This window comes from Lindgomyces ingoldianus (assembly GCF_010093535.1).
Source record: "Lindgomyces ingoldianus strain ATCC 200398 unplaced genomic scaffold BDR25scaffold_45, whole genome shotgun sequence".
Lineage (NCBI taxonomy): Eukaryota > Fungi > Ascomycota > Dothideomycetes > Pleosporales > Lindgomycetaceae > Lindgomyces > Lindgomyces ingoldianus.
The window spans coordinates 2184-25454 of record NW_022985206.1 but is presented as its reverse complement, the minus strand read 5'-3'; the positions used below and the strand labels follow the sequence as shown (position 1 = coordinate 25454).

Sequence of the window (23271 nt, the reverse complement as noted above, 5' to 3'; positions counted from 1 at the left end):
CGCGGGGGCGCAGCATGAGTGGGGCGATGCAGGCTCTGCGCTAGGCCTAGAGAAGCTTAGTCCAAGTTCAACCCTTACCATCAACTGGACCTATTAATCTCCAAGCATGCCCTGGATGCGTCTCTAGCTCTCGTTCTCTATTTCCACCGTACATAGAACCATGAACTTCATTCACTCAATATAATACCCTAGATATTCGTAGTTGTTTAGCAGTAGAGAATTCATGTGCAGTATATCTTATGCAGTATGAGGGTTCCGTTTATTGAACAAGAGGGAAATCCAACATTAGCAGTAAAATAGGCCCTTAGTGTGCAGCATTTTATCACATAAATGGAGCAAGACCAGGGTAGACTCTATGTATTGTCCAAAACCTCTTCCTAGATTCAGGGAGAAGGTCAACAGAGTGTTAATTTCTGTCCTAAATGACCCTGCTGTAATTTTCAATGCTAGGTAGCAAGACGAAGAAACTTCGATCAATAATTTGTTCCCCCTTTAGCCTCTGCTGCCTCTCTCTCAACTCTCCTCCAATTCTTCGGATAACCCCTCTGCTCCCTCCACTCTTCGCACTCCTTTTCAACTCTCGCCATGAGCCCTTCTCTCCATCCACCTTTCGTATCACCGATCGAGCCGACTTTCCCTAGAGCCCAAGAGTGAAACCCTTCAGCTCTTGCACCATCTGAGGCTTCCAGAACACCAATAGCAACATCCACAATATCTGGACGGTCGTCCGCAGCATAAAAGACACAGGCACCACAAGAACCGCAGAAGTAGCGCTGGACATTGGGAGAGGAAGCGTAGTACGTGAGCGTGCCGATTGACGAATCTTTGCGGTCCACCGCAGCCTTGAGCTCCGATGTATTCCGTGGGAAGACCTTTCCATTCTTCGTCAGAGCCTCGGAATAAGAGATGTTGTTCAGCTCCGCAAAGCTCCAATTACAAACATCGACACCGAATGAGAGACGGCAAGAGTCGCATGCGCAGAATCCCGCGATAGCTTTGTGTGTCTTGGGATCAATGAACCACGGAAGCTCTTCTCTCTTTTTCCCGTTGTAGTTACCTCGATGCAAGACGAGATCCACGCCCTTGCAGTGACATCGAATGGGAATAGCATTCTCCGTGGACTTTTCCTCGTACGTGGTGTTAGAACCAGGGGTTTGTTCTGCAGGCCAATCGAAGCCATATTCATGCACATCCTCTCCACGACTACGTTCCTTAAACCTCTTCGCCTCGCTTCCATCCGCATTCGGCTTCCGTAGCCACATAGACGCCCCGCCATCCCGTGTATCTCCAACAAATATATGCCGGATGATCTTTAGATCCATAACATCTCCAGCATCGTTCTTCACTGCGCCTGTGAAAACATCCAGATCTCCCAAATCGCCATCTTCAAAGAATATCGGAGTGGAACAAGTCCGGCAGAAGAAAACCCTAATACGGGAAGAAAATGCATACCGGGCGAGTTTAGATATGTCTACGTTCACGCGTGGTTCCGGCCAAGGCAAGTTGATGGAGTATAATGCGCCGGTGACGCGGCGGCAGGAGTCGCAATGGCAGGCGGTGGCTAGGAGGGGGAAATTCGAGGCAGGGACCTCGGTAGTGAAGGTTTGGGCTTTGCATAGGCACTGTGCGGTTACCATGATGGAGGCCATAGTGAGAGTGAGTGGACGTATGGAAGAGAAGAGGATGCGATGTCAAGGTGAAGATAAGGAAGTGGACTGTTGCCTTCGCAAAACGCTTGTAGTATGCTGGTGTTTAATTGGCCAATTTGTGGCCTGTGTGTCGATCGAGGAGGGGTAGCTCGTATCGGAACGGGTATGGAACACGAAGTAACGTGACAAAAGCTTCTCTAAGTCCCAACTCCCTCAAGGCCTGAACTATCTCTGTTACCGGCCTAGGGTCCTAACGCTAGCCCTTAATTTCCCTTATAAATCGAAGCCCTGCCAAATTTGAGCCTAATGCCGAGAGGCCTTCGCTCCACACCTCATAATAGCTAGGTCCCGTTCCCATTGTGTGCTAAGTTCTTTAAGGAGATCGTTTTAAGAGCAAAAATATTTCTGAGTGCGTTCATACTTTCCAAAGAGATGCGGAGAATCGAGTTGGTCTATGGTCGAAGCCTCGGGAGTGTGCCAGGCCCATGTCGCTCCATAACGAGATAGCCGACAGTTATACTTGCTATACAAGGGCTGCGGGCCAGTCGTTGGAGAGCGGTGGCCTACGAATAGCTGTTGCCATAGAGAGAACTGCTCTTGAGCTTCTCTTCTCCAATGGATGTCTGCGGGAAGGAGTGGGGCTGCAAGAGTAGCTGTCGCTATGGTCTCGCGGTGGCCCGGTGCTGACAGCCAAGTGAGTACACGACTTACCGAGCCTTTGTCGCAAGGATACGTCCGTATATTGCCCTTGTTGGGGAAGGAGGTAGGCGAGTTAGTCATTGCAAATGAGTGTGCTTCCAGGCTTGGATGACACCCGCGAGTGGGAGAGCCGAAGTCAGGAGGGAAGTGAAGTTCGAAGACGCATTGAAATCAGTTGGGCTTACAATATTAACCCATTTCATACTGATTTTGAGACGTTACTGGTATACACAATGGATTCAACTCCTTGCAAGATCTATGGATGTGTCTCGTCATGGTAATGGAAGTACTATAGGGTTTCATGGTCCTGCGTGAGACGGTGCAACGTGATGGTTGGATTGGTATGCATGGAATACAGTGATGGAGTCAGCACAGAAATGTGGAACGGATATTACATGTGAATAAGAACCGTGAGCTACTTTGCATGGTTACCTGCTGTGGCACTGGTCGTCGCCATCTGCACGGACTCGGAATGACGAGAATTCTCACCGGTGTCGATGAGTTGTGTAGTAATTTGCTGTAAGTAGATAGTTATAAAATGCGTAATCGTTAGCGAAGACTTAGTCTGACGACGTGGAAAGCATCGAGCAAAGGGATTTCGAGCGCTGAAGCCTCCTCGAGCGTGGGTCGTATTGCACATTTTGTGGTCTTTAAGGTTATTAGACGAACTCCCCCCCTTGAAAGAAGCTGTGAACAACATTCGAGTGCTGCCTGTGCCCCACTGCACTGGCCCTTCCCCGCTTATTCTTGCTATCTCTCGTTGTCAAGATCGAGTGGGTGTAAGCGAGACAGTATGTATAGCATGTGCAAGGCAAGTTGAGCGTATCTCGTGCAGCCACCGCCAGGCGTGCCGTACTGTAGTATCAGACATAAGTAGTGTTCGTGATCGGTGCCGTTGTTAGGATCGCTAAAACTCTATTTTTCTTTTTTTTTTAACCAAAGCACAGATCAAAAGCAAGATGAACCAGCAGGATCGCTCATGCAACTGTGAAAGTACTCTGCAACAGCCTTTGCTTATCCCACCCCGCAACAACCACGCACACTACTTATGCTTGATACTACAACAGAACGTTGGCGGTGGCATACGTTGATCCCTGTTAGAATGCCTGGAAAGTTGCTGCACGCGCTGAGCTAGGGTTCGTTCGGGTCGAAGCGAATCACCGAGTCCGTCGAGATGCACTGTTGAACGCAAGTTCGAGACCGTAACCCGGGCGCCGGGGCTCATACGAACGATAAAAGTGTTGGATATAAGCGCATGTCAGCCGCCACAAAGACCTTTGGAAGCGTTGATCACAGACTGAATAGTGTAAGATGAGGAATCCTGGTACCCAGAAACGCTGTGGCTAAATGTAATTACGCTTGGCAAGCGTGTCAGCATCTCTCTGGCCAATTATCATTGTTTCCACAGCTCGCTTCAGCGCCCTTGCCGTTGGTGGGCTCGCTCACTTTTGAACTGGGCTCGAAGAAAGGGCACGAATTAAAGAGTTCGAGTGCATTGTGCAGAGGTGATACGACTTACGGCAATCTCTGAACAAGAGTTGCGCCCCGTAAATACAGGATGTAGAAACCCCACAAGAACATGAAGGTACTGCCTCAGACAATCAATTAGCCAGAGTTTTCCATGGGGAACCTGAAGTTGTGATTGGAAACTTATGATCATTTGCAAGTCGACGACTTACGGCTGTTACAATATGGGAGGAAAGTGGGCAGGTTGGGACCGATCTGATCTCATCGCTATGTCCAGGAGTTCGGAGGGGTCCAATGCAAATGGCGCATCCACCTGCATTTATGTGCCTTAGGTATGGTTGGTGGAGTAATCCCACCAGATTTATCTCGACTACGACCACTAGAATCTTGTGAAGGGTACCGGATCTTCGGTTGCGCATCGCTTGACGGGCCGTCGTCCCTCTCATCTTCGTGGCCTCTTGCAAGTCAGCTTCGCTACTCCGTCCCCATACAACTTCCTCATACGATGGAGTTGGCTTAAGCTCAAAAATTTCGTCAATAGACTCGTGCAGAACACCAAATGTGCTACCCTGGTCATCGAAATGGCGTAGGATCAACATGCTGGGCAACACATGGCTCAGCTGGAGTAACAAACTCGAAGGTTTCTAAGGGGCATGTGAACGCTTGCTGGGCTTTGGAGGCTCGAGCTGGTACAAGAATGGTGTCGATTTCCCCCTCTCTCTAAGAGAAGTGGCTTCCCCAGTGATCTTTTCCCCCTCTCATGTACCCAAGAATAATGTCTTCCACTACTGAAAAAACATTCCAGACTGAAGGTTTGGGCTTCTGGGGGCGGTTGGTGCGGAGGTTCAAGTCGAACCTTCCTCATCAAGGCCCAGAGTACTCAAGTCTCGTAGAAGATGATGAGGAGTCATTAATCTCATCCCGACCGGACACCCAGACCTCCGAGCCAGAGCCTTCAAGTGGTTGGGCATGGCTGAAGGCAGTAGCCATGTTACGATACCCTTTATATATTTCCATCATCATCCACACCCTCATTTTGATCGACCTCATCTGGGCTCATTGGGTTGGGCGGGTTTCGTTCGGGGCGTATGGAAACGGGTTCCACACTGATTTTGGTATGATCGCTAGAACCTTTAACAATGGGTTTCCAACTAACACCTAATCAAGACTTACCAAAGCACTTACTCAAACTGGAGAAAGTCAGATTCACGCATTCTCTCCACGCACACGAGAATGGCACGATTTACGGCAAGCTCAACGACGACGACTTGCACTATGTTGGTGTACCAAATCCCGAAATTGACGCAAATTGGGAGGCGCTCGTTGCAGGTATGTCTTTCAGCGCAAGGTAATCAGCAGTAACACTGACAAGTTTAGAACGGTACATCAAACTTTATCCCAATGAGGTAGAGAAGCTGAACAAGGATGGCCATGTAGCGGAGTTGACTCACCTGGAAGCGGCTAAGGATGTCGTGGATACACCTGGGTTCTACGGCAGTGTCGACATGATGCACAACCTGCACTGTCTTAACACCATTCGACAGCAGTTTGACCCGGATTACTATGAGCAGCATCTACAAGCTGCTATGAAGCATGCACATAGGATGAAGATGAGAATGCATGTCGACCACTGCATCGACCAGCTTAGGCAGGCAATTCTTTGTCATGCCGACTTGACACCGGTAACATTGCGACCTGTCCTCCTGAATGATCCTTCGGCCGACCTAGTTGGGGAGACAGAGCGCGTGCACACCTGTCGGAACTGGAAGGCGATTCGGAAATGGATCACCGAGCGAGGCCAAAAGGAGGGTTTCTTGCCGCCGAAGCATCATTCACATTCGGAACCGGATGATCACCGGGATTCTCGTGTAGACTAAAACCGGGCCGCGGTGGCGGGGGCTTTGAGGGCGACTTCTCTTAGTTTGATTCGTATTGGAGTCGCCGGGCCATTCTAAAGATTGGTTCATTTCTTGTCGGGATGTTCTGCATTTTCTTCTTTTCTTAAATTGCGGTATAGCGGTCTTAGAATAGGGATTTAGCTTCACCTCGAAGCTGGGTGGCTACGAAGCAGTAAGTGGCGTCGCTATGCACACGAGGGCAATCGAAGGCTAGGCTCGACGTAGTGTATCAAAAAACTATCAAGCAATCAGCGTAGATTTGACGACGGGGACTCGAGCATTGAAGAGGCAGTTCGAATTGTCTGTTGCGGAGTTCGGTGCGACAACTGGGGTTTCCGATGAAATTGGTAGTGATATTCGCTTTTGCTAAGAAGAAACTTCCGAACCTAGTGAGTCTTGGTGAAATATAAGAGTGCGGTAATCGAGGAGTGGCGCGCCCCGTGTGAATATGGGATGGAGGGTGTAGAGAGGATGAGTCATCTCAGCAAAGCTGCCAAGACATTCTCAATGATATTAAGTCAGGTGACTGATTGTTCTTTGACAATGTCAACTTCTAAGGTCGATTCACGTGAACCAGGAATTGCGACGGCGACAGGCCGCGGTCCCAATGATTCCGCTCATTGTTGGCTCAGCTTTAATTTCACTCACTCAGAGAGGTAAACCAGCGATGCCCCACCTCAGGTTCGTACCCTGTCGACCCAACGTGTTGCATAAAATCGACTCACGTGAAACATGATAAGGGCATGATTTGGGACAGGAATTCGTACTCTGTTCACGTATTCTTTGGTTCTAGGAAGACGAGAGGGATTTATTGGGTCCTTGAAGGTTATTCCTGGGGACATCTAGCTTCATGCAGTTGTTGAAACGTACCGTATGGATGAATGGGATCATTAATTCATACCGGACTATTCAAAAGAGTTCAGATTTCCAAGGAAGCGAATGTGGAAAGAGCGGTCTATTTAACGGCTATACGTACTCCCAAGGTTGCGCAACACGTTTGCGACACGTTTGGTATCCTAGCCAACGAGACCATCCGCACGTAACGGAGTGGTTTTGAGGCTTTTTGGTGTTCTGTACTATTCAAGCTGCTTGTAAGTACTATCTGTACTTTATAGATGAGGGGGGTACCTAACAGTGCACTGTAACGGGCGAATTAATAGATTTACTCTACTGTACGGAGTATAACGGGCCATTTACGGAGTATCCAACGTAGCCGAGAAGGAGTGGTAGGTCTCGCATGAGGTGAGTAGGGGTCATAGGGTAGGCGAGTCAACAAAGTATTGAGATCCAAACAAGGTGAATTGAACTGGTGTATTGTAAGGTCTAAGGAGCGAGAGAGAGCTCTAGGCTGACTATATACTGTGCGAAAAAGGATCTAGTACTAATGAGTGAATAGCGTACGTGGCCATAGTATCGCGTGAGACACGTGCGACAGTAGGAGCATAGGTGGATTAATCTTCCTCCTAAGCCGTACTTCATACTAGTTTAATGCACTCTCTAGTTTAGTTAATTTTCTGCTTACCACTATATTGTATTGCTAGTTCTTCTATAGCTCTATAACTTAGTTGTTGTATACAAGAGGTAGTTCCTATTAATCACGACAGTTTGGTTAGCCTGCAAGAAGCTCCTCTCGCACTTGCACAAAGCTGCTCCTTCGCCCGCATATTGCGCACAGCTTTGAGAGTATTAATTCAAGAAAAACCGACGCAGATAAGGGCGAAGAGAAAGCGTTTTAGGGGCGCTAAAGATGTTCATAAGCGGCACAATGTTGAACAGGCACCTTCTTAGAGGAAGATCAACGGCTTGAGGCCTCAGTGGCAAAAAAGGGCTGAGGGCCTTAGGGCTGGCGGGTAATGTACTAAGAAAGTAACATTATGGGGTGAATACAGGGTCTAGATAACGGCTTTGTGGAGTTTCTTACCAAATCGTTAACATACTGCGCAGGATAGGCGTAATCTGAGTTAATTTCTGACCAACGTATGGCCTATTTGCACCCTCTACACCTCCCGCAGCCGCGCTGGCACCTCTCCCCCAACTAAAATATGTATAAACGGCTGTAACCGGCTAGTAACAGGGCTTTAAATACAGTTAATGTAAGCCGAAGGGCTCTACGATGGGCTGTGCAATCAACCTTGGACTTGGCGTCTCATCATGCTATATAAAGTATATAGCTCTTCGTACCCTCATTCCGCAATACATCACTTCTCTAATAACTTATGCCCACATGAAGTTACAGTTACTGTACTGGCAACCCCCCGCATACTACTAACCAGTACTAAATTTGATGTACTTCAGTACGATATAGCTGGGTGTATTAACAGGTGGCCATGTTTAGATTTTTAGCCAAGGGCCTTTTTACCATAACTGTATATCACCATGACCTGCGGTTGCTGGCCATTAGTGGCTCTAGGCTAGAGACCTATGATCGTTTATGTAGCATGACAGAAAGCAACGAGCATGTAGATTGATCACACGCTATATCGTGGCTTGAGGGGGAAACAATGCTACCGCGGAATGAACAACAAAATCGAAGAACAAATCTAGGACAAGCGTCTGAGGAGCAGCGACGTGATTGTTGGGGCAACTATTGCAATCAGTATGGGCATCGACAAGGCTAGCACTTGGAACATCATTCACTTAAATACCTCTTGTAGTTTCGAGTCTTACTATTAGCAAATCAGAAAGGCTAGGAGAGTGCGTCTTCCCATTCTCTTAGCTGCAGACTTTTGCCCCGAACTATTTATACTTAGAGCGACAGACTCTTGGTTTAAAGCCTCTAGATACCCCCTGAACATGTCGCACGTGTCATTGTTCCACGTGACCCTGCATTAGGGTGAATGTGGGTCCTCGACTACACCCGTTTCCCATTGAAGACTAGCGCATCTGGGTGGGACTAGCCCTATTTTATCGGCTATATAGTTGCCCCAGAGCTCTCTCGAGCTCGAGAGACCTTACACTTCAGCTCAATCTACCCAGTTTGGCTCTCACCGCCTAGTTGAATACTCGAAACTCCATACGCCCTCCTCTATCATCCATCAGCTTCATAACTAACTCTGCGATAGAATATATCTGCTCTCATTCAAGAGCTCACTTGAAGGCTGGAAACGTGTTGGAGGAGACACAGGTTCATTAACAACAGATTTCGATATCAGGTTAAGTCATGAATACAGTCCTGTTCGATACGATGAATCTGAGGGCAGCACACAGCTCAGAAGAAACCTGCTAACAAAACTTTGCCTACAACACTTTGAATCGTCTACAACAAGCTATAATTTATGGTTGCAGTTGCTTCGTGTGCTGGTTATCCACATGCTGAGCTGAAAGTATGAGCCACTGGAAGCGCCTAACCAAGCCCCTGAAAAGTTGGTACTCAAAGTCTGCCCTTGCGACAATCCTAGGCTCCTTTAGAAAGTTGTGTTTGGGGCTAGAAGCCTCAAAGCCAGATAGCCAAAGCTTCGTCTCTGTCTGTGTTACAATGCATGAATGTCTGTGACCTTATAGCAGTTATCCATGTCCCTATCCCCTCCGACTACTTGCTGACGTCTTTGAGGGGTTGTCCCACATATTTATGGAAGAGTACTTATGAATATAATAACGGAACTAGTATTTTGAGATAGTAACGGAATTTATACGAAGGGAAAATAGCGCATACTAAATGATGGAAAATTAGGACTGGAATTTGGGGCATTATGTTTGTTCAAGGACGAAGGCTCTGACATACCGTTAGTCATCAAAAAGGCCACGACGGGCTGTGCTTTCGGCTTCTGTAGAACGTCAATTCACCCCAGATATGAAACCTGGTTGTTGTTGACGAGTTGAGGAGTCCGGGCTTGGCAGCATGCAACCTCGCGGCCTATGCGCATTTTGATGATGGCGATCGGAATCCATATGACACGTTGCAGTCGCCACGAAAGGGTTGTAATACATCCAGCTTCGAGCATGGAATTCGTTCAAGTGCTCACCCCGCGCTCCGTTCTCGATTGGCAAACGAATGAATCGACAGCATGGTGACGTCGTGTTACGACCCGCCTCCACTGCATGCGTTTAAATTCTTCGAGGGGACTCGACGCAAGATTGAAATTCGATGGTTGAAGTGATGTTAAGATTAAGTATCCAGGCTGCCATGCAGAGCCAAGAGATAGCAGAGATTGCCACCGCCGGGGCCTCGGGGAAGCGTAAGCGTCGCTTGGTAGGTTTCACAAGCTTTTCTTGTTAAATACTTGTCTAAAGAATTTCTTGCTGATGCCATGCCTAGCCCTGCCCCACCAGAAGCCCCTCGAACGCGTCGCTGACGGCAGGGACGGAGCTGTCTTCGTCATCGGAAGGCTTGTAAATAGCCCTTTTAAGGACTTGTCACCTAGGGCACAATCAGGTTTCGTCTCAAGTCGTTCGAATCGCCTGTGGCAGTCCATCCCCATTACTCATTCGCCAAAACAATCCACAATTCCTTTCTTGGATGCAGTAATCCTTCTATCAGATCTGATAACTGCTACCTGCATTTCCGAAGCCGGCCAGCCACAATGTAACAGTTGCACAAGGTTTTATAGCTCATGTAGGACGGCGATAGGATTCTATTTGCGCGAAGCATGGCTCATTACTACCATTCGATTATTGGTCCAAACACTGATTGGAGGGGACGATGCCGAGACCTTGTTGATGAATGGTGTTGATGACGGATAACCGCTGCAGGCTGTATGCGTCCCCCAAATCAGAATCAGACCAATAGCTTACTGTCTATTTGGCTATTTCTGAAGTAACGCGTCACCTCCACGATTTCATGAGAGTTCTTACATCAGCGCGGGAGGTTTAAATTCATTCTTTTGGCCTGCTGGTGGTTGTTGTGGTTCCTTCGATTGAGCGTTTTCTCCGAATAATGGACTGACGCACACTGGCATCCTTAGGAAATAGGTAAGGCTGAATACTTTAAATCCCCACGTCTCGTTCTTTTGCTGCACTCAGAACGTAGATTGAGCAGGGCCTCGATGAAGCAGTCCCTTATCAGTCGTCAACATGGATGTCTCAAATACCCGGATTGGTTTCTTCTACACGGCTTGTCTCCACATTTCCAGGTTTCCCGGTATATTATCTTGAAGAACTCTTTCCCATCATTAATCCCTGGTATACCCCATGGGACTCTTCAATATCGAAATGCACCTAGACTGCACGAGGGACGCTGACATACCCTGCGCAACAGCTTTGGGTGATGCCGATCTGCTCTTCTTCGATTTCCTAGAGGAGTATAATAAACCCGCTCGAACCCTACTACATTTGGTGAGACAACCAGACGAAAACTCTTGGTGTACGCACCTCGGAATGACAATTTCCAGAAATTTGTATCCTCCCCGATCAAGAACGCGAAGGGCCGTCGGCGGCGCGCCAATGAAACCGCATCGAACCCCGGAATACTGGAGAATGAGGAGCCTTTTGAGTGTATCGTTCTGGGATGGCTGTGTTGTAACCATCCTTCATCTTCGATGGTCGCTGTTACGCGCAGAGCAAGTAGCAACAACTCTAGCTGATACCACAACGTAGCGCTAACCAATTTCTAGTTTGAAAAACAGTTTTGTTTGACGAATGATGGCGCATGGTGCCTATCGTCACGGCGTTTGACAACCCGAACCTCCGATGATGCTGTAGCCTTGGCCGGTACATGATGAGGAACCGATCAACAGCCAGTACCGGTTTTGTGAAGTTGGTTAACAAATCGCAGGCTCTGACCTCATCTCGTATCGAGTTACGAAAATCTCTCCGATCGCAAAGTTTTGGGCAGACAATTATTTTGCATGGCGGGTTCCTAGGCATGTTGTGCTCAACATCATGCTGTGCTCCGGCCCCGCCATTCCCCGAAGCATTTCTGCAAGCAATTTACCGATACACCACGAGTACACAGCCGGCCGTGGCTTTGAGCTGGCCCTGGGCTGCCTGCATAAGCAGGATGCTGACCTTTCAGCGGACCTATCCGTAGAGTGCTTGCTTGCGAGCCTACGACCCCCTCAGTCTTCAATCAATGATCTAATCAACCCGAAATATTTCTCACGTCCTTAATATCTAGAGGACCTGCGTCTACTTTCACCACCAAATCCTCATCACTTCGTCAATATGACCTTCAAACACACACCACTTCGACGCTCGAAACTCGAACACACGCGTTGGCCTTCACAGGATTCACAGTACGTTGCCTCAACACATACGGCAGAGTTCCGCCAGGATGATCAGCCACCAGACTATCCGGGACGTGCCAAGGTCGCACTCATTATGTTCTCCCTCTACATCTCCATTTTCCTCGTCGCGCTCGATCGTACGATAATTGGTCCTGCGATCCCAGAGATCACCAATCAGTTCCACTCCCTCGACGACGTTGGCTGGTACGGTTCCGCATACATGTTGACAGCATGCGGCTTTATCCTCCTCTACGGTAGAATCTACACCTTCCTACCCACAAAGTGGGTGTTCTTATCAGGAATTCTGCTCTTCGAGATCGGCTCCGCAATTTGCGGTGCTGCGCCTAATTCTCTGATCCTGATCGTCGGACGTGCTATAGCGGGGCTGGGCTCTTCTGGAATCTTCACAGGTGCCATCCTTATCATGTTGCATATCGTTCCTCTGCATCGTAGGCCGATGCTCCAAGGTCTCTTTGGCGCCTGCTTCGGCGTTGCATCTGTCACCGGTCCTTTGTTGGGCGGCGCTTTCACGGGATCCAAGGCTACATGGAGATGGTGTTTCTACATCAACTTGCCTCTTGGTGCCATCACCATTGCGGTATCTATGCTCTTCGTTCACCTCGACGAAACAAAGCCAAAACTCCCCTGGAAAGAAATGTTCATCAACCTCGACCCTCTCGGCACGCTGATCTTTATTCCTTCCATCACATGCTTGCTCCTCGCATTACAGTGGGGAGGAACAGAGCATGCATGGTCGGAACCTCGAATGATTGCGCTTCTGGCCGTTTTCGCTATTCTATTCGTAGCCTTCATCGCCCTACAGTACCTGACCCGGCGCACCACAGCCACAGTTCCGGCCCGCATCATCTTCCAGCGCAGTGTTGCATTTGGTGGCTTATCCCAATTTTTGGTCGGATCCACCATGCTGACTGTGTCAATTTATCTCCCAATCTGGTTTCAAGCAATCAAAGATGCATCTGCGATGAAGTCAGGGATCGATATGATACCGCTTGTTCTTTCCGTGGTCGTCGGATCAATCCTTAGTGGTGGCTTGGTCCAACGATTTGGCTACTACACTCCGTTTATGATTATGGGTTCGATTCTGATGTCAATTGGTGCGGGCCTGCTTACAACTTGGACTGCAAACACCGGCCACTCCGAATGGATTGGATATCAAGTCATCCTCGGTCTCGGAGTGGGGTTTTCTATGCAACACCCCAACCTCGCGGTCCAAATCGTTTTACCAAAAGAAGATGTTCCATCGGGTACCGCACTGCTGTCATTCTGTCAGACTCTAGGCGGGGCAGTATTCGTCGCTGTGGGCCAAAACGTTTTCATGGACAAATTCATAATGAAGCTCGGGGACATCAGAGGCATCGACCCAATGCACGTTCTCCACTTAGGTGCGACGTCTTTTAGAGGCGCCGTGCCAGTGAGTCTCCAGCCACTGGTGAAGGAGGCTTACAACTACAGTCTTGTCAAGGGCACATTTTTCGTGGCTCTCATAGTCGCTTGCTTGAGCTTTTTGGCTGCTATTGGGATGGAGTGGCGTAGTGTCAAAGAAGTGGCGGCACCACCTGCAGGAGCTTATCCTGTAAGGGACGAGGAGGAGAGTCTGAGTTTTGAGGCCTTCCGCCAGAACGCAGGCGCAGAGCTGGCAGTTATTCGACATGTTTCCCGTGATTTTGAGTCTGAGATGTCATCAATTATCATTGATACATTCTCGCACGACGACATCGAGTCGCCGATATCATCGAGGTATTCGGCTTGGTCCTTTCGCGGAGCTCAGTCCGAAATGTCACTTGCTCTGGAGAGGAAGCCTGTTGAGACGCTATGATCCTAAGGATCCCGGGTTCTGGGAACGCCTTTGCCGTCGGAAGCTGGGGTTGATGATTCTATTCATGGATCAATTACCCGGACCCACAGCATTCCTTGTATCTGCACTCAGCAAATCTAAACGTCGCAACTAGATAATGAAATCCTGAATACGAAGCTCAGATAAGCAAGTCTTGCAAACAAAGCCTCAATCATATTCTCTCCGTCTGCTTTTTCCGGTTCCCCACAAGGGTGATCAGCTTGATGCAAGTATGCAAGGCTTTTACTTGTCTTGGTTTAGAGTTCGGCATAACATCTAGCACATCGAGCTGTGCACGCCTACTACTTTTTTCGGCTTAGATCTCAGGAGCACGTGGAGGCAGTGTATCACTCCGTATCTTTCAGAGCATGACCGGATCATCGGCGAGTGCAGCCCGTCGGGCATGAACATCTTGACGACCCAGGGTGCTCGATATAAAGTGCTCGAGATCGTTAGCAACGTTCAACAACCCCTCATTGCAATCTACTATTCATAGTCCCCCAATACTCAATACCCCAACTCATACAACTCTCATTACAATTCTTCATACAACTCTCAATACAACCTCACCCCCTGCCTCTAAACCACAACCTTCACAACCCCGCCCGGTCCTCGCACTCCTACGACGTTATGGCGACTACAAGCACCCACCTCGTCGTCAGTGTGGCTTTCCAAGACGCCGGAGATGCTACGAGAGCCATCGCCATAGCTGTCGCGCTGCGGGAGAGCTGTCCCCTTGGACACGACCTAAAGATCACCTTCCTTTCATGCGGAAGTCGTTTCGAGCACTTGATCACAAGTGCTGGTTTCGAAATTGTCGCCTGTCAACCCCGTGTCAAAGGCCGCAGCGTTGCCCACGATTTGGGATGGGATTTTCCAGAATTCTTTGGCTCGGAGCAAATTGCCAAAACCTTCATCGATGGCCAGCTGGAAGCTTTCCGTTCTCTACGACCAGATGCTGTGTTCCACGGAATGTGGGCTCCTGCTAGCATTGCAGCACGCTTACTTGGCATACGGACTATCAACTTCCTTCCTGTGCCGCTACACCCATCTAGTTTCACCAATGGCTTAATCCGGGACCTACCTGACATGATGCCGCTATTCACTCGTCTGCCTCGCCCTATCCGCCAGAAGCTAGCATGGTGGGGGAGCGGCCTGATGATACGTGCGCCCATTTTTCGTCAACATCGACTTGGCGCTGCCGCCGCCGCATGTGGCTAGCCTATCAAGGGGCCGATAAGCCTTTTTGATATGAATATGGCTGACCTAAATCTTGTCAACGACCACCCAGTATTCCACGCCGACTACTCCGACCGACTGCCACGCAATATCGCTATAACGGGCCCACTCTTTGCAAAGAGCGACGCTGAGCTCGATGCGGATATTGTTGCACACATGCGCAAAGGCCCCGGCCCCGCTATTCTTGTCACAATGGGTAGCTCCGGTACCGAAGAATTCCTTTTCGAGGCCATTCGCGCTTTCACCATGTCTCCCAATGACGACTGGAATATTGTTGTCCTTGCATCGCCATCAATTTGCTCACCAGACGAAGCCCGTGCCGTCGCAGGCAATGATCCGCGCCTGCTTGTGACGGACCGATTCATCCCTGCTCTGAAGGCGACTGCACTGGCAGATGTTGCTGTCATCCATGGTGGTCAGGGCACAGTACAGACTGCAATGGCGGCAGGTACCCCCATTGTTGGCGTGGCATTGCAGATCGAGCAGCAGACCAATCTCGACAATGCAATGAACGCCGGAGTTGGTATCCGTGTGCAGCGACAACACTGGAACCCTAAGGCCATCCGCGAGGCTGTGCAAAAGGTACAGCGGGACGCTAGCTACAGGTCGAATGCAAGGGCTCTTGCTGAGAAGATCAACGATATGGATGGGGCGAAAGTTGCAGCAGACTGCATGTGGAATTTCCTGCTGAAGGATGAAGAGAAGGTACCAATCCTCAGCTACGAGACGAAATCGTAATCTCGAGGTCACTCTCAGAGTTTTCTTGGGTCAACGAGCTAGTCAGGCGTACTGCCGCTAGAGGATGAGGTTGCTCGTATTCGCGAACATGATTTTCTTATGCGATATGGTTGCTGGAGATCGACAACTTTTGCAGATTTCATATGCAGCTGGTGATGGGTGTTTGGTATTATTGATCTTCACGCGATTTTGGGGTTTCAGATAGCCGCGAGTAATGCGATTTGTTGGTCCACAGAATACAGGTGCGCCACCACATTGGGCTGCCCTTGATCCATGCAGGTGCATGACCTGCGCTGCGTCCTGTTTGATCGTCGGTCGGTCGGCGACAAGTCGTCAATCCTGTGAGAGCCGTCAGTCCAAGAATAGCTAAGAATAGCTAAGGTGCTTATTGCCTGTTCTTGGTTCTGACGATGTTCCAATCGACTGGAGGATTGATAGTTTTCAGGCTCCCTGCCGTACGCCTATGTTCCTGAAGCTCTCACGTAAAATTCTAGTACTTGCCCTCTCAGCCGTGCACCTTTCTCACGTTCTGGAAGTTACGCCCTGTGAGAAAATAGAGCATTTTCGAGAGAAGTGTTGCGCTCTTAGCTCATCCGCTAAGAGTTTCTAAGACATTACCTTTCGCGCCCTTTCCTCATTCTGGCCCCGTCTGGGGCGGCGAAAACTATCCGTCTACTTCTGTTTCTGATTCTGTTTCCTTATATCGGCGAAGCTTCGAGAAGTACTCTTTAGGCCTTCGTCATGGCCCTTTGACCGACGCGAATTCAGCCTCTTCCCCCTCAATTCAGGTTTAGCAGTATTCTTCTGCACTCCTACCCAGTCACTTATACTACTTGGGGAGGCGATCTTGCTCAAGTGGATGAAGGATATTGCTAAGATAATTAATGGCAGCGTTACCCCCCAAATATGCGTATCGTAGCCATTCGGAGGACTTGGACTCTTGTTATCATGTGAACTGCAAGTGAACTGCAAGTGAACGTGGATCATTTCCCGGACACCCCACCTTCAATTACTAGGGGAATGCCGTACCCCAACATGCTGGATCATGATGGAAATAACCCATGGAAGTTGGGTTGGCTCTGACTTTTACCTACCAAACCTTACCTGGACTGCATCTCTCTACCCTTCACGAACGAAGGGTTTGTGTCGGCGGGCTCTGCCCTGCTCTGCCAGAACGCTCGGCTTGTCTCAAAGATGCTTAAAATTCTAAAAGAAGATCTCTCGCGGCATGACGCCTCGTTCCATGGTGGTATAATTTACAATCCGACCCTTTTCCATAGAGGCGAATGTGAGTTCTATGAGCTATAGTCTCGCACGGGTTCGTTGCTTTATTGTAATTCACGGGCGGGAGGCACTACCATTTTGAGCTTCCCTATTTTCCTCAGTCTCCTTTAGTCCCTTTTGTGTTCATTCTCATACATTCTCCCTTCACGGGCTCTGCATCTCACATCGTGTTACTCTTTAGCCACTCTCGCTACTGCAGCTCCGGAGGCGGCGATGTGGAACTTTGTCTTCATTTAAATTAACCTCAGACGCCGAGTTGACACCTCCACCATTTCCTACTAGCATGTATCTTCACCCGATTGTGACCAATATTTGAGGCCCGTGAGCCATTATAAAGCTATGGGGACTTTGGGCGTATTATAACCTTCGCGCTCGTTGGAAGAATTCGTAATTCTGTAATCGCCTGCATCATTCCCAAATTTCTCCTAAATCAACTGCAAAATGTGGGTATCGTGTCTTATATCAGGCCCTCTGTGTCTAAGCATATTTGTGGCTTGTTCTTGGGCATTATTTTGTAGTGACGGCCTGAGTAGTTGTTACGGAATATGGGCATCGCCCACGACAACATAAACGGTATCTAGCCGCTTGATCTTCAACCCAGTGACCACTTTTCACACTGCTGCCAAGCAATGCTGTTCCTTCATTGCTGCCTCCACCCGTTCCACTACCCCAGCAGCTCTATCTCGACCCCCACTCCAATTCTATTTGGCACATCTGCTCCATAATAAATTAACATGCTAACTACCTACGGTTTTCCTTACACTTACAGCGCACTCACAAATAGCCCGTCTCTAACAGGCCCACAATAGGATACATGCGTTACGCCTGCTTCTGTATGGACAGGGCCTGTTGTTGATATCATTTGGTTGATCAGTAGCTTACTTCCGACGTAGCTACGACTGCTTGCTCTCCCACCCGTCGATCATGCAGGACTTCGAACTGCCCAGAAAGTTGTAATGCGACTGGACTAAACCCTCTTCTATCTGCATGCAAAATGGCTCGTACTTCAACTTCCCTTTCTCTACATTTACCTAGCTACCCCTAGGGAGAGTATGCCAAGGTGGCGTCTACATCACCCAAGCCGTTCAGCCCCGTCTTACGCTGCGTGGTGTCCAACGTGGTCACTAAATGCAACCTAACCTATCGACCAAGACTTCCGCCGCATTTTCTGAAGACTACGCGACTTCAAGTTGCTTGGGGACGTGTGCTCGAAGCTATGCCGACATTCTCACAGCGATTTCATGGGTGTAGCCACCATGATAGGCTCATAGCGGCCGTGGGGTAGTGCAAGAGGAAGCCGGGGTGGCCTTGTGGATTAATCTCTCATTGTCTGGGACATTGCAGAAAGGATGGTGTACACGATGAGTATGAGAATGGTCATTGACGGAAGCGTGATATACAGATGAACGTAAAATTGCCTCGATATCTTCTAGCATATCATTCAATTTGTGATTTAATTGAATATTCAGTTGTTTGAAGAAGAATGCATCTACGACAGTGAAACAATAGGGTTCCTTTAGCAGCAATTCTTGAGAAATGCTGTTGCGTTTGCCAAAAGGTCAACCTCCCAGCTAGCACTGCAGAAGGATATATATAGGCGGATAGTTGTATGTGACAAATGCACCTAGAATATTGTGAATGTGGCGTTACTGTTTAAGACTAGTCAGATGATTGTGAACGTTAAATTGTTTGAAAGTTGTCTTTCTAAAAAGATTTAAGTGCTTTTCCTAAATATACAACATAAGAGAAAATAAGCTGAAGATGACAACCCTTCGTAGACAAGCCTTCCTGGCTCATCAACCGCTCGTAGCACTACAAGCTGTTTCGACGCCAATGCCAGCAAACTCTGCAACCTTACTAAAGGAAGGGACCATGCCAAGAAGACTGAAGACAGATCCAAGAGCACCACACAAGGCCTCATTTCCTGGATCTGGATCACACTTGATATGTGCTTCCATCCTCGATACTTCGTAACCAAACCTTGAATTATCTTGGGGTATGGCTCTAGCGATGATTTGAGCAAACGTTGGCATTGTGCGATAGGTTCGTTCGACAGTATTCCAGCATGCAGGTGTGCACCCAGCATTCATTACCTGCTCATTAACCACTTCCGTTGTGAACAAAGCTGTTGCACCGAATTTGGTCATCTGTTCTCGCAATGCTGGGAGAACGGCGGGGTCCTGGGCTACTGCAGCGTTGTTGTCGTTGCAGACAAAGTGGACTTTACACCCTTGGACGCCTAGGTCGACGGGAGTGGGATCGCAAGTATGCGTCGCGTCGTTATATCTTTCCGAGAGATGCGCATAGATTTCGTTTGCTGGTGGGAGGCCGCTGACTCTGATGCTGTCCTTGGATGCGGAAACTGCAACCTGGAGGGCATCCTTTTGAACACACCGGGCGTAGGAATAGCACTTCCCATATTTATCGTCCGTGTATTCGAATGCATCATCAGTAAGGCAGTTGTACGAGTTGGTACCATAAACAGCACGTCCAACCCAGATCTTGTTAGGCGGCTTGATTTCACCCGGGTCTTGGAAATCGACTGTGAAATGAGTTGCTGCTGGTCCTATAGAGTTTCCTTCATAATGTTTGTTGGCGCCATTATAGAAGCTGTCTTCCATTGCAGTATACTATGCACATATCATCAGTTAGCGAAAGATATTCCATACCGTCTACGGAGGGGCATCAGGCTTACCATCTCAAAAATAACGCGATCGGTAGGTTGCGCCGTAAAGTCGGTTTCTCGCTCCCAGTACGCTGCCTGGCCCTGCTCCCAGCCTCCAATTCCAGCCTTGACGGTGAAGAGATTGGCGCATTTCATGAGGCGGATTGCATCAACGTGAACCTCCTCTCTAGGAACTACTTCACGGGGAACAACGGCAGAGTGAGCGAGAGGAAGAAGAACTGAAAGGACCTGTAACCCCTTCACGGCAAACATCTTGGGAGTTGGGAGGCGTTCTGAATTAGTGAATCAGAAAGGAACCTAGAAAATTTTGAATAGAAAAGGGTTATAATAATCAGACTAAAGAAGTCGGTTTGCGTGCTCAAGACTGGTGAGTCTTTGTTGGCAGTGTTGGCTTCTTAAATACCTGGATATTTGCATAAAATACACAATATTTTGAGTGTGAACCTTGTTACATACCGTTGGCAAGTCTCCAACTAACCAACATTCCACTTCATCAGATCGCGCATGAAGGTTCCTGGTCTGCTCAGTCGCAAGCCGGAAAGGGTATAGCTTCCTTCCCCATTGGGCTCAGACCCGTCATTGAGCACAGACCTAGGTAGGGTTCAGCCACACGCCATTCCCGCGAAAAACATCACGCACGAAACCACGCCACACCTTACTGTAACATATCGCCAAGCCAACAAGACTGCGTTTCGGACTCCATTTGGGGGTAGGCTGTGAAATAACGAGGACACGGAGATTGGAAGCGTTTGTTTCAAGTTCAATTCCCCATCCTTCAGGATCCTATCTCATGAGGGCAGCCTTTGTCCTAGGGCGGCTGAAAGAGGGTATTTCGGGCAATTTTGTGCGTTTGTACACAGAGTAAAGATAGAGACACTTTGCTAAAATAAATTAGGGGTGGAGGAGCGGGAATAACAGGGGCTTGGGTTAAAGAATTGAACCTTGGAAGATTGAGAATGGAAGGATTGGGCGCGTTTCACTGGCCCAAAGTCAGTGACCAGTCTCTCTCTGCCAACAACTAGCACAACGTTCGTTATGACCAGCGACGTTGTCGAAATATGCTTAATGACCGTTCGCCTAATAAATCGCAGCCCTGAGGTTTTGAAACCGGGGTTCTCCGCTTTCTTCTCACGAGGCTGCCCGCGACACCTTGGTCTGTGGCAGAGTGGTAGTTATGTTAGGTCCCGTTAGAAGCGCAACTGTTCAATTGAGGTGCGGTCGATTCGATAAGCTGAGGCTTCTCCTTAAAGGAAATTGTCGGGTGAATACAACCTCTCGGCCCTGCAGATTTCGGCAAGCCATCAAGGATTCATCGCTGACCGACCAGTACGCATTCATCTCATTTAGAAATTTGGTATTCGTTTAGTCTGACGCTCTCGAGAATAGTCGAGCGGTTGCGTCAACAGTGAAATCTTTAAGACTTGGCGCGGACAATAAGAAGAGAGTCCAAGCTCGTAAACCTTGCTAGGCTCTCGAAGGATGAGGCTGAGACGGATACACGAGGCTGTCTCGAGGAAAATCATCGTTGAAGAGATGCATATAAACTGCTAAGCAAAGTTTCTACGCCTTGCGATCGGTAAGACGCTTTTCGTGGAAAGGCAGTCCGCCTGGTCGTAACTTAACGCGACAACATGTCGCACGTGTCTCATTAGGACTAGCTCCTTTCTCATACAGTATATAGTCAACCCAGAGCTCTCTCAGGCTTCTTAGACCTTACAATACACTAGTATAATTCACCTTGTTTAGATCTTAATACCTTGCTAACTTGCTTACCCTATAACCTCTTCTTAGCTCATGCGAGAGTTATAAGCCTAGAGTTGCGCTTCTAACTAGTACTATAGTTACTACTACACATTTAGCTTTTGCATCTAGCTAATAGAAGCCTTGTAAAGTTTAATACATACTAATTATAGCTTGCTTACTAGCTAAGCCTAATTTACTAAACAACAACTTTTTATCTATTCTAAATATACTAATTATAGTTTACTTACTAACTAAGCTTAATTAACTAAATAATAACTTTTTTTCTATTCTAAGCGTAGTTTACTAAGCGCAGGCTACTAAACTAAGACTGTTTAATAATAGAAAACTTACTTAATTTATATAAGTAACTTTTTACTTTATTAACACACTTTAAAATAAATTTAGCTATTAATGTCTTTATATAGCTTACTAAAGAGAGTAACTAGAAGCTCTAGTTTAATTATAATAAAACTTAAGTAACTAAAGAATGTATCTAAGAGTATATTAACTTAAATCTCTAGCTAGAAAATCTATAGATTAACTCTATGCTATAGAGGCCTATAGTGATAAATTTTTATATAGGCAGCAGTTAGCTAAGCCTTAACTATATAGTCTCTAACCTAAACTATAATAATTAGCAATTCTATATAATAGCTTATAAAGACAACTATAATAACCTAAGGCTATATAAAGCTTAACATAAAGCTTTATTAAACTTCTATATGCTTATTAAAAGCACTATTAACGCAACAAACAACTTTATAATTAAGAATAAAGAAACTATCTATAATAAGTTAAAAGCTTTAAAGGTGATTTTAAAAACCTTTAATAAGTAGCTTAAATAAAGCTTATAAACTACATATAACTACGTTGTAACGGCACAGGCAACATAATAGGTCTAAATGCGGTATGAATCTACTTAGAGGTATATAGAAGTGCGTAGGAACTTAGAAACCTAGGAATGCTATTAAAACCTATAAGCCTTGCATAAAAGAATATTAGAAAACTACTAAGCTAGCTAAGAGAAAAAGTGCAACTAAATACTTAAGAGAATAGAGGTAACTGCGGGGGACAGGGTTAAGTTAGGGTCAGGGCTGATACGGGGACCCTTCGGATAGGTTCTGAGCGACCCGAGATGGAACGATTCATGAGAATCATTACATGTACAGTGTATAGAGTAGGTAGGGTAGGCAACAGATTTCTAGTTATTGCTTATCTTCTCTCCTGTATACAGATAAAAAGGAGAATATCTACATGTTCGCGCATAAAGGTTTGTGCACAAGCATTATGTAATATAGTTATGTAATCCTTCTTACGCAATAACTAGTATCTAGACTATAACACTGCTACTGTGTATAAACACTAGTAACTTTTTATTTTTATCTAAAAAGTTACCTTTTATACTAGTTACTTCTCTTTTGTTTGTGCAGGTCTATTTAATTATATTCTGCTTATACTTTACTCTATTTGTTAGAACTTGCTCTAGTAATGCTGTACATTAGAATAGGTTAGTTATAGTTTATAAATAACTTTATAAATAATAGTCTATCTTCTAGCAAAAGCTTTAAGCTACTATTATTTAGCTTTATACGTTTATCTGTTACAGTCTCTGAGTGGACCATAAGCGAGTGTCAGACAGCTACTAGATTATGCGATAATCAGCAGTGGAATTTCTTTCTAACAGCGCAACACGAGAATCACGTGATCAGCCAGAAGTCCCTAGAACAGAGATAACAACTTGTAAAAAGAAAGTGTTTTCTACATTTAAAGCGCGCTTTATTAGTGTAGCTATTAAAAAAAAGTATTCTAGTTAGATTAGTTATTCTACTTATAAGAGAAGCTTTCTTTTAGC

The 23271-nt window shown here is 47.3% G+C and overlaps 8 protein-coding genes across 8 annotated transcripts; 4 read left to right on the top strand and 4 right to left on the bottom strand.

Annotated features, from left to right (window-relative positions):
* Nucleotides 1–473: 473 nt before the first annotated feature.
* BDR25DRAFT_296663 (uncharacterized protein) lies at nucleotides 474–1688 on the bottom strand (the record flags this gene model as incomplete). The annotated part of the gene is made up of 2 exons (XM_033688945.1): nucleotides 1191–1688; nucleotides 474–1121 (listed from the first exon to the last, which is right to left on the bottom strand). Exons 1-2 carry the CDS (start codon nucleotides 1647–1649, stop codon nucleotides 474–476), a joined length of 1107 nt encoding a protein of 368 aa, XP_033541278.1. The 5' UTR covers nucleotides 1650–1688.
* A 3430-nt stretch (nucleotides 1689–5118) lies between these two features.
* On the top strand, nucleotides 5119–6131 carry BDR25DRAFT_307170 (uncharacterized protein; the record flags this gene model as incomplete). Its single annotated transcript, XM_033690791.1, has 2 exons — nucleotides 5119–5179; nucleotides 5267–6131. A coding segment is annotated over exon 2 (367 nt), but the record flags the coding sequence as incomplete, so codon positions are not given.
* Nucleotides 6132–8986: 2855 nt separating this feature from the next.
* BDR25DRAFT_361503 (uncharacterized protein) lies at nucleotides 8987–9576 on the bottom strand (the record flags this gene model as incomplete). The annotated part of the gene is made up of 5 exons (XM_033696426.1): nucleotides 8987–9178; nucleotides 9208–9256; nucleotides 9310–9385; nucleotides 9435–9477; nucleotides 9511–9576. 5 exons carry the CDS (start codon nucleotides 9574–9576, stop codon nucleotides 8987–8989), a joined length of 426 nt encoding a protein of 141 aa, XP_033541276.1.
* Nucleotides 9577–9601: 25 nt separating this feature from the next.
* BDR25DRAFT_361502 (uncharacterized protein) lies at nucleotides 9602–11729 on the top strand (the record flags this gene model as incomplete). The annotated part of the gene is made up of 15 exons (XM_033696425.1): nucleotides 9602–9685; nucleotides 9717–9755; nucleotides 9787–9806; nucleotides 9845–9906; nucleotides 9969–10241; nucleotides 10281–10376; nucleotides 10403–10466; nucleotides 10498–10556; nucleotides 10622–10831; nucleotides 10872–10950; nucleotides 10998–11190; nucleotides 11263–11359; nucleotides 11386–11503; nucleotides 11563–11679; nucleotides 11711–11729. The coding sequence occupies 15 exons, from the start codon at nucleotides 9602–9604 to the stop codon at nucleotides 11727–11729; spliced, it is 1530 nt and encodes a 509-aa protein (XP_033541275.1).
* On the top strand, nucleotides 11712–13893 carry BDR25DRAFT_271722 (MFS general substrate transporter). The gene has a single exon (XM_033687273.1). The coding sequence runs from the start codon at nucleotides 11813–11815 to the stop codon at nucleotides 13709–13711; it is 1899 nt and encodes a 632-aa protein (XP_033541274.1). The 5' UTR covers nucleotides 11712–11812; the 3' UTR covers nucleotides 13712–13893.
* A 289-nt stretch (nucleotides 13894–14182) lies between these two features.
* Nucleotides 14183–15874, top strand: BDR25DRAFT_346662 (glycosyl transferas-like protein). Its single transcript, XM_033694164.1, has 2 exons — nucleotides 14183–14894; nucleotides 15021–15874. Exons 1-2 carry the CDS (start codon nucleotides 14360–14362, stop codon nucleotides 15704–15706), a joined length of 1221 nt encoding a protein of 406 aa, XP_033541273.1. The 5' UTR covers nucleotides 14183–14359; the 3' UTR covers nucleotides 15707–15874.
* Nucleotides 15745–19611, bottom strand: BDR25DRAFT_361500 (uncharacterized protein; the record flags this gene model as incomplete). Its single annotated transcript, XM_033696424.1, has 24 exons — nucleotides 15745–15763; nucleotides 15795–15966; nucleotides 15995–16045; nucleotides 16116–16167; nucleotides 16233–16287; nucleotides 16325–16345; nucleotides 16383–16672; nucleotides 16705–16744; nucleotides 16811–16883; nucleotides 16940–17008; nucleotides 17049–17078; nucleotides 17126–17143; nucleotides 17176–17279; nucleotides 17338–17393; nucleotides 17426–17446; nucleotides 17513–17668; nucleotides 17769–17898; nucleotides 17924–18021; nucleotides 18062–18125; nucleotides 18175–18204; nucleotides 18246–18312; nucleotides 18351–18529; nucleotides 18757–18809; nucleotides 18862–19611. 24 exons carry the CDS (start codon nucleotides 19609–19611, stop codon nucleotides 15745–15747), a joined length of 2598 nt encoding a protein of 865 aa, XP_033541272.1.
* Nucleotides 19612–19634: 23 nt separating this feature from the next.
* On the bottom strand, nucleotides 19635–21325 carry BDR25DRAFT_361499 (uncharacterized protein; the record flags this gene model as incomplete). The annotated part of the gene is made up of 9 exons (XM_033696423.1): nucleotides 19635–19948; nucleotides 20014–20070; nucleotides 20155–20242; nucleotides 20289–20459; nucleotides 20618–20825; nucleotides 20877–20919; nucleotides 20997–21014; nucleotides 21049–21180; nucleotides 21241–21325. The coding sequence occupies 9 exons, from the start codon at nucleotides 21323–21325 to the stop codon at nucleotides 19635–19637; spliced, it is 1116 nt and encodes a 371-aa protein (XP_033541271.1).
* Between the last annotated feature and the right edge of the window lie 1946 nt (nucleotides 21326–23271).

Bases quoted from the DNA above. Each gene is read 5' to 3' on its own strand.
- BDR25DRAFT_271722 (XM_033687273.1), top strand. From the start codon at position 11,813: ATGACCTTCAAACACACACCACTTCGACGCTCGAAACTCGAACACACG.
- BDR25DRAFT_346662 (XM_033694164.1), top strand. From the start codon at position 14,360: ATGGCGACTACAAGCACCCACCTCGTCGTCAGTGTGGCTTTCCAAGAC. The intron at 14,895-15,020 runs GTGCGCCCATTT...ACGACCACCCAG, and splicing joins GGGGAGCGGCCTGATGATAC to TATTCCACGCCGACTACTCC.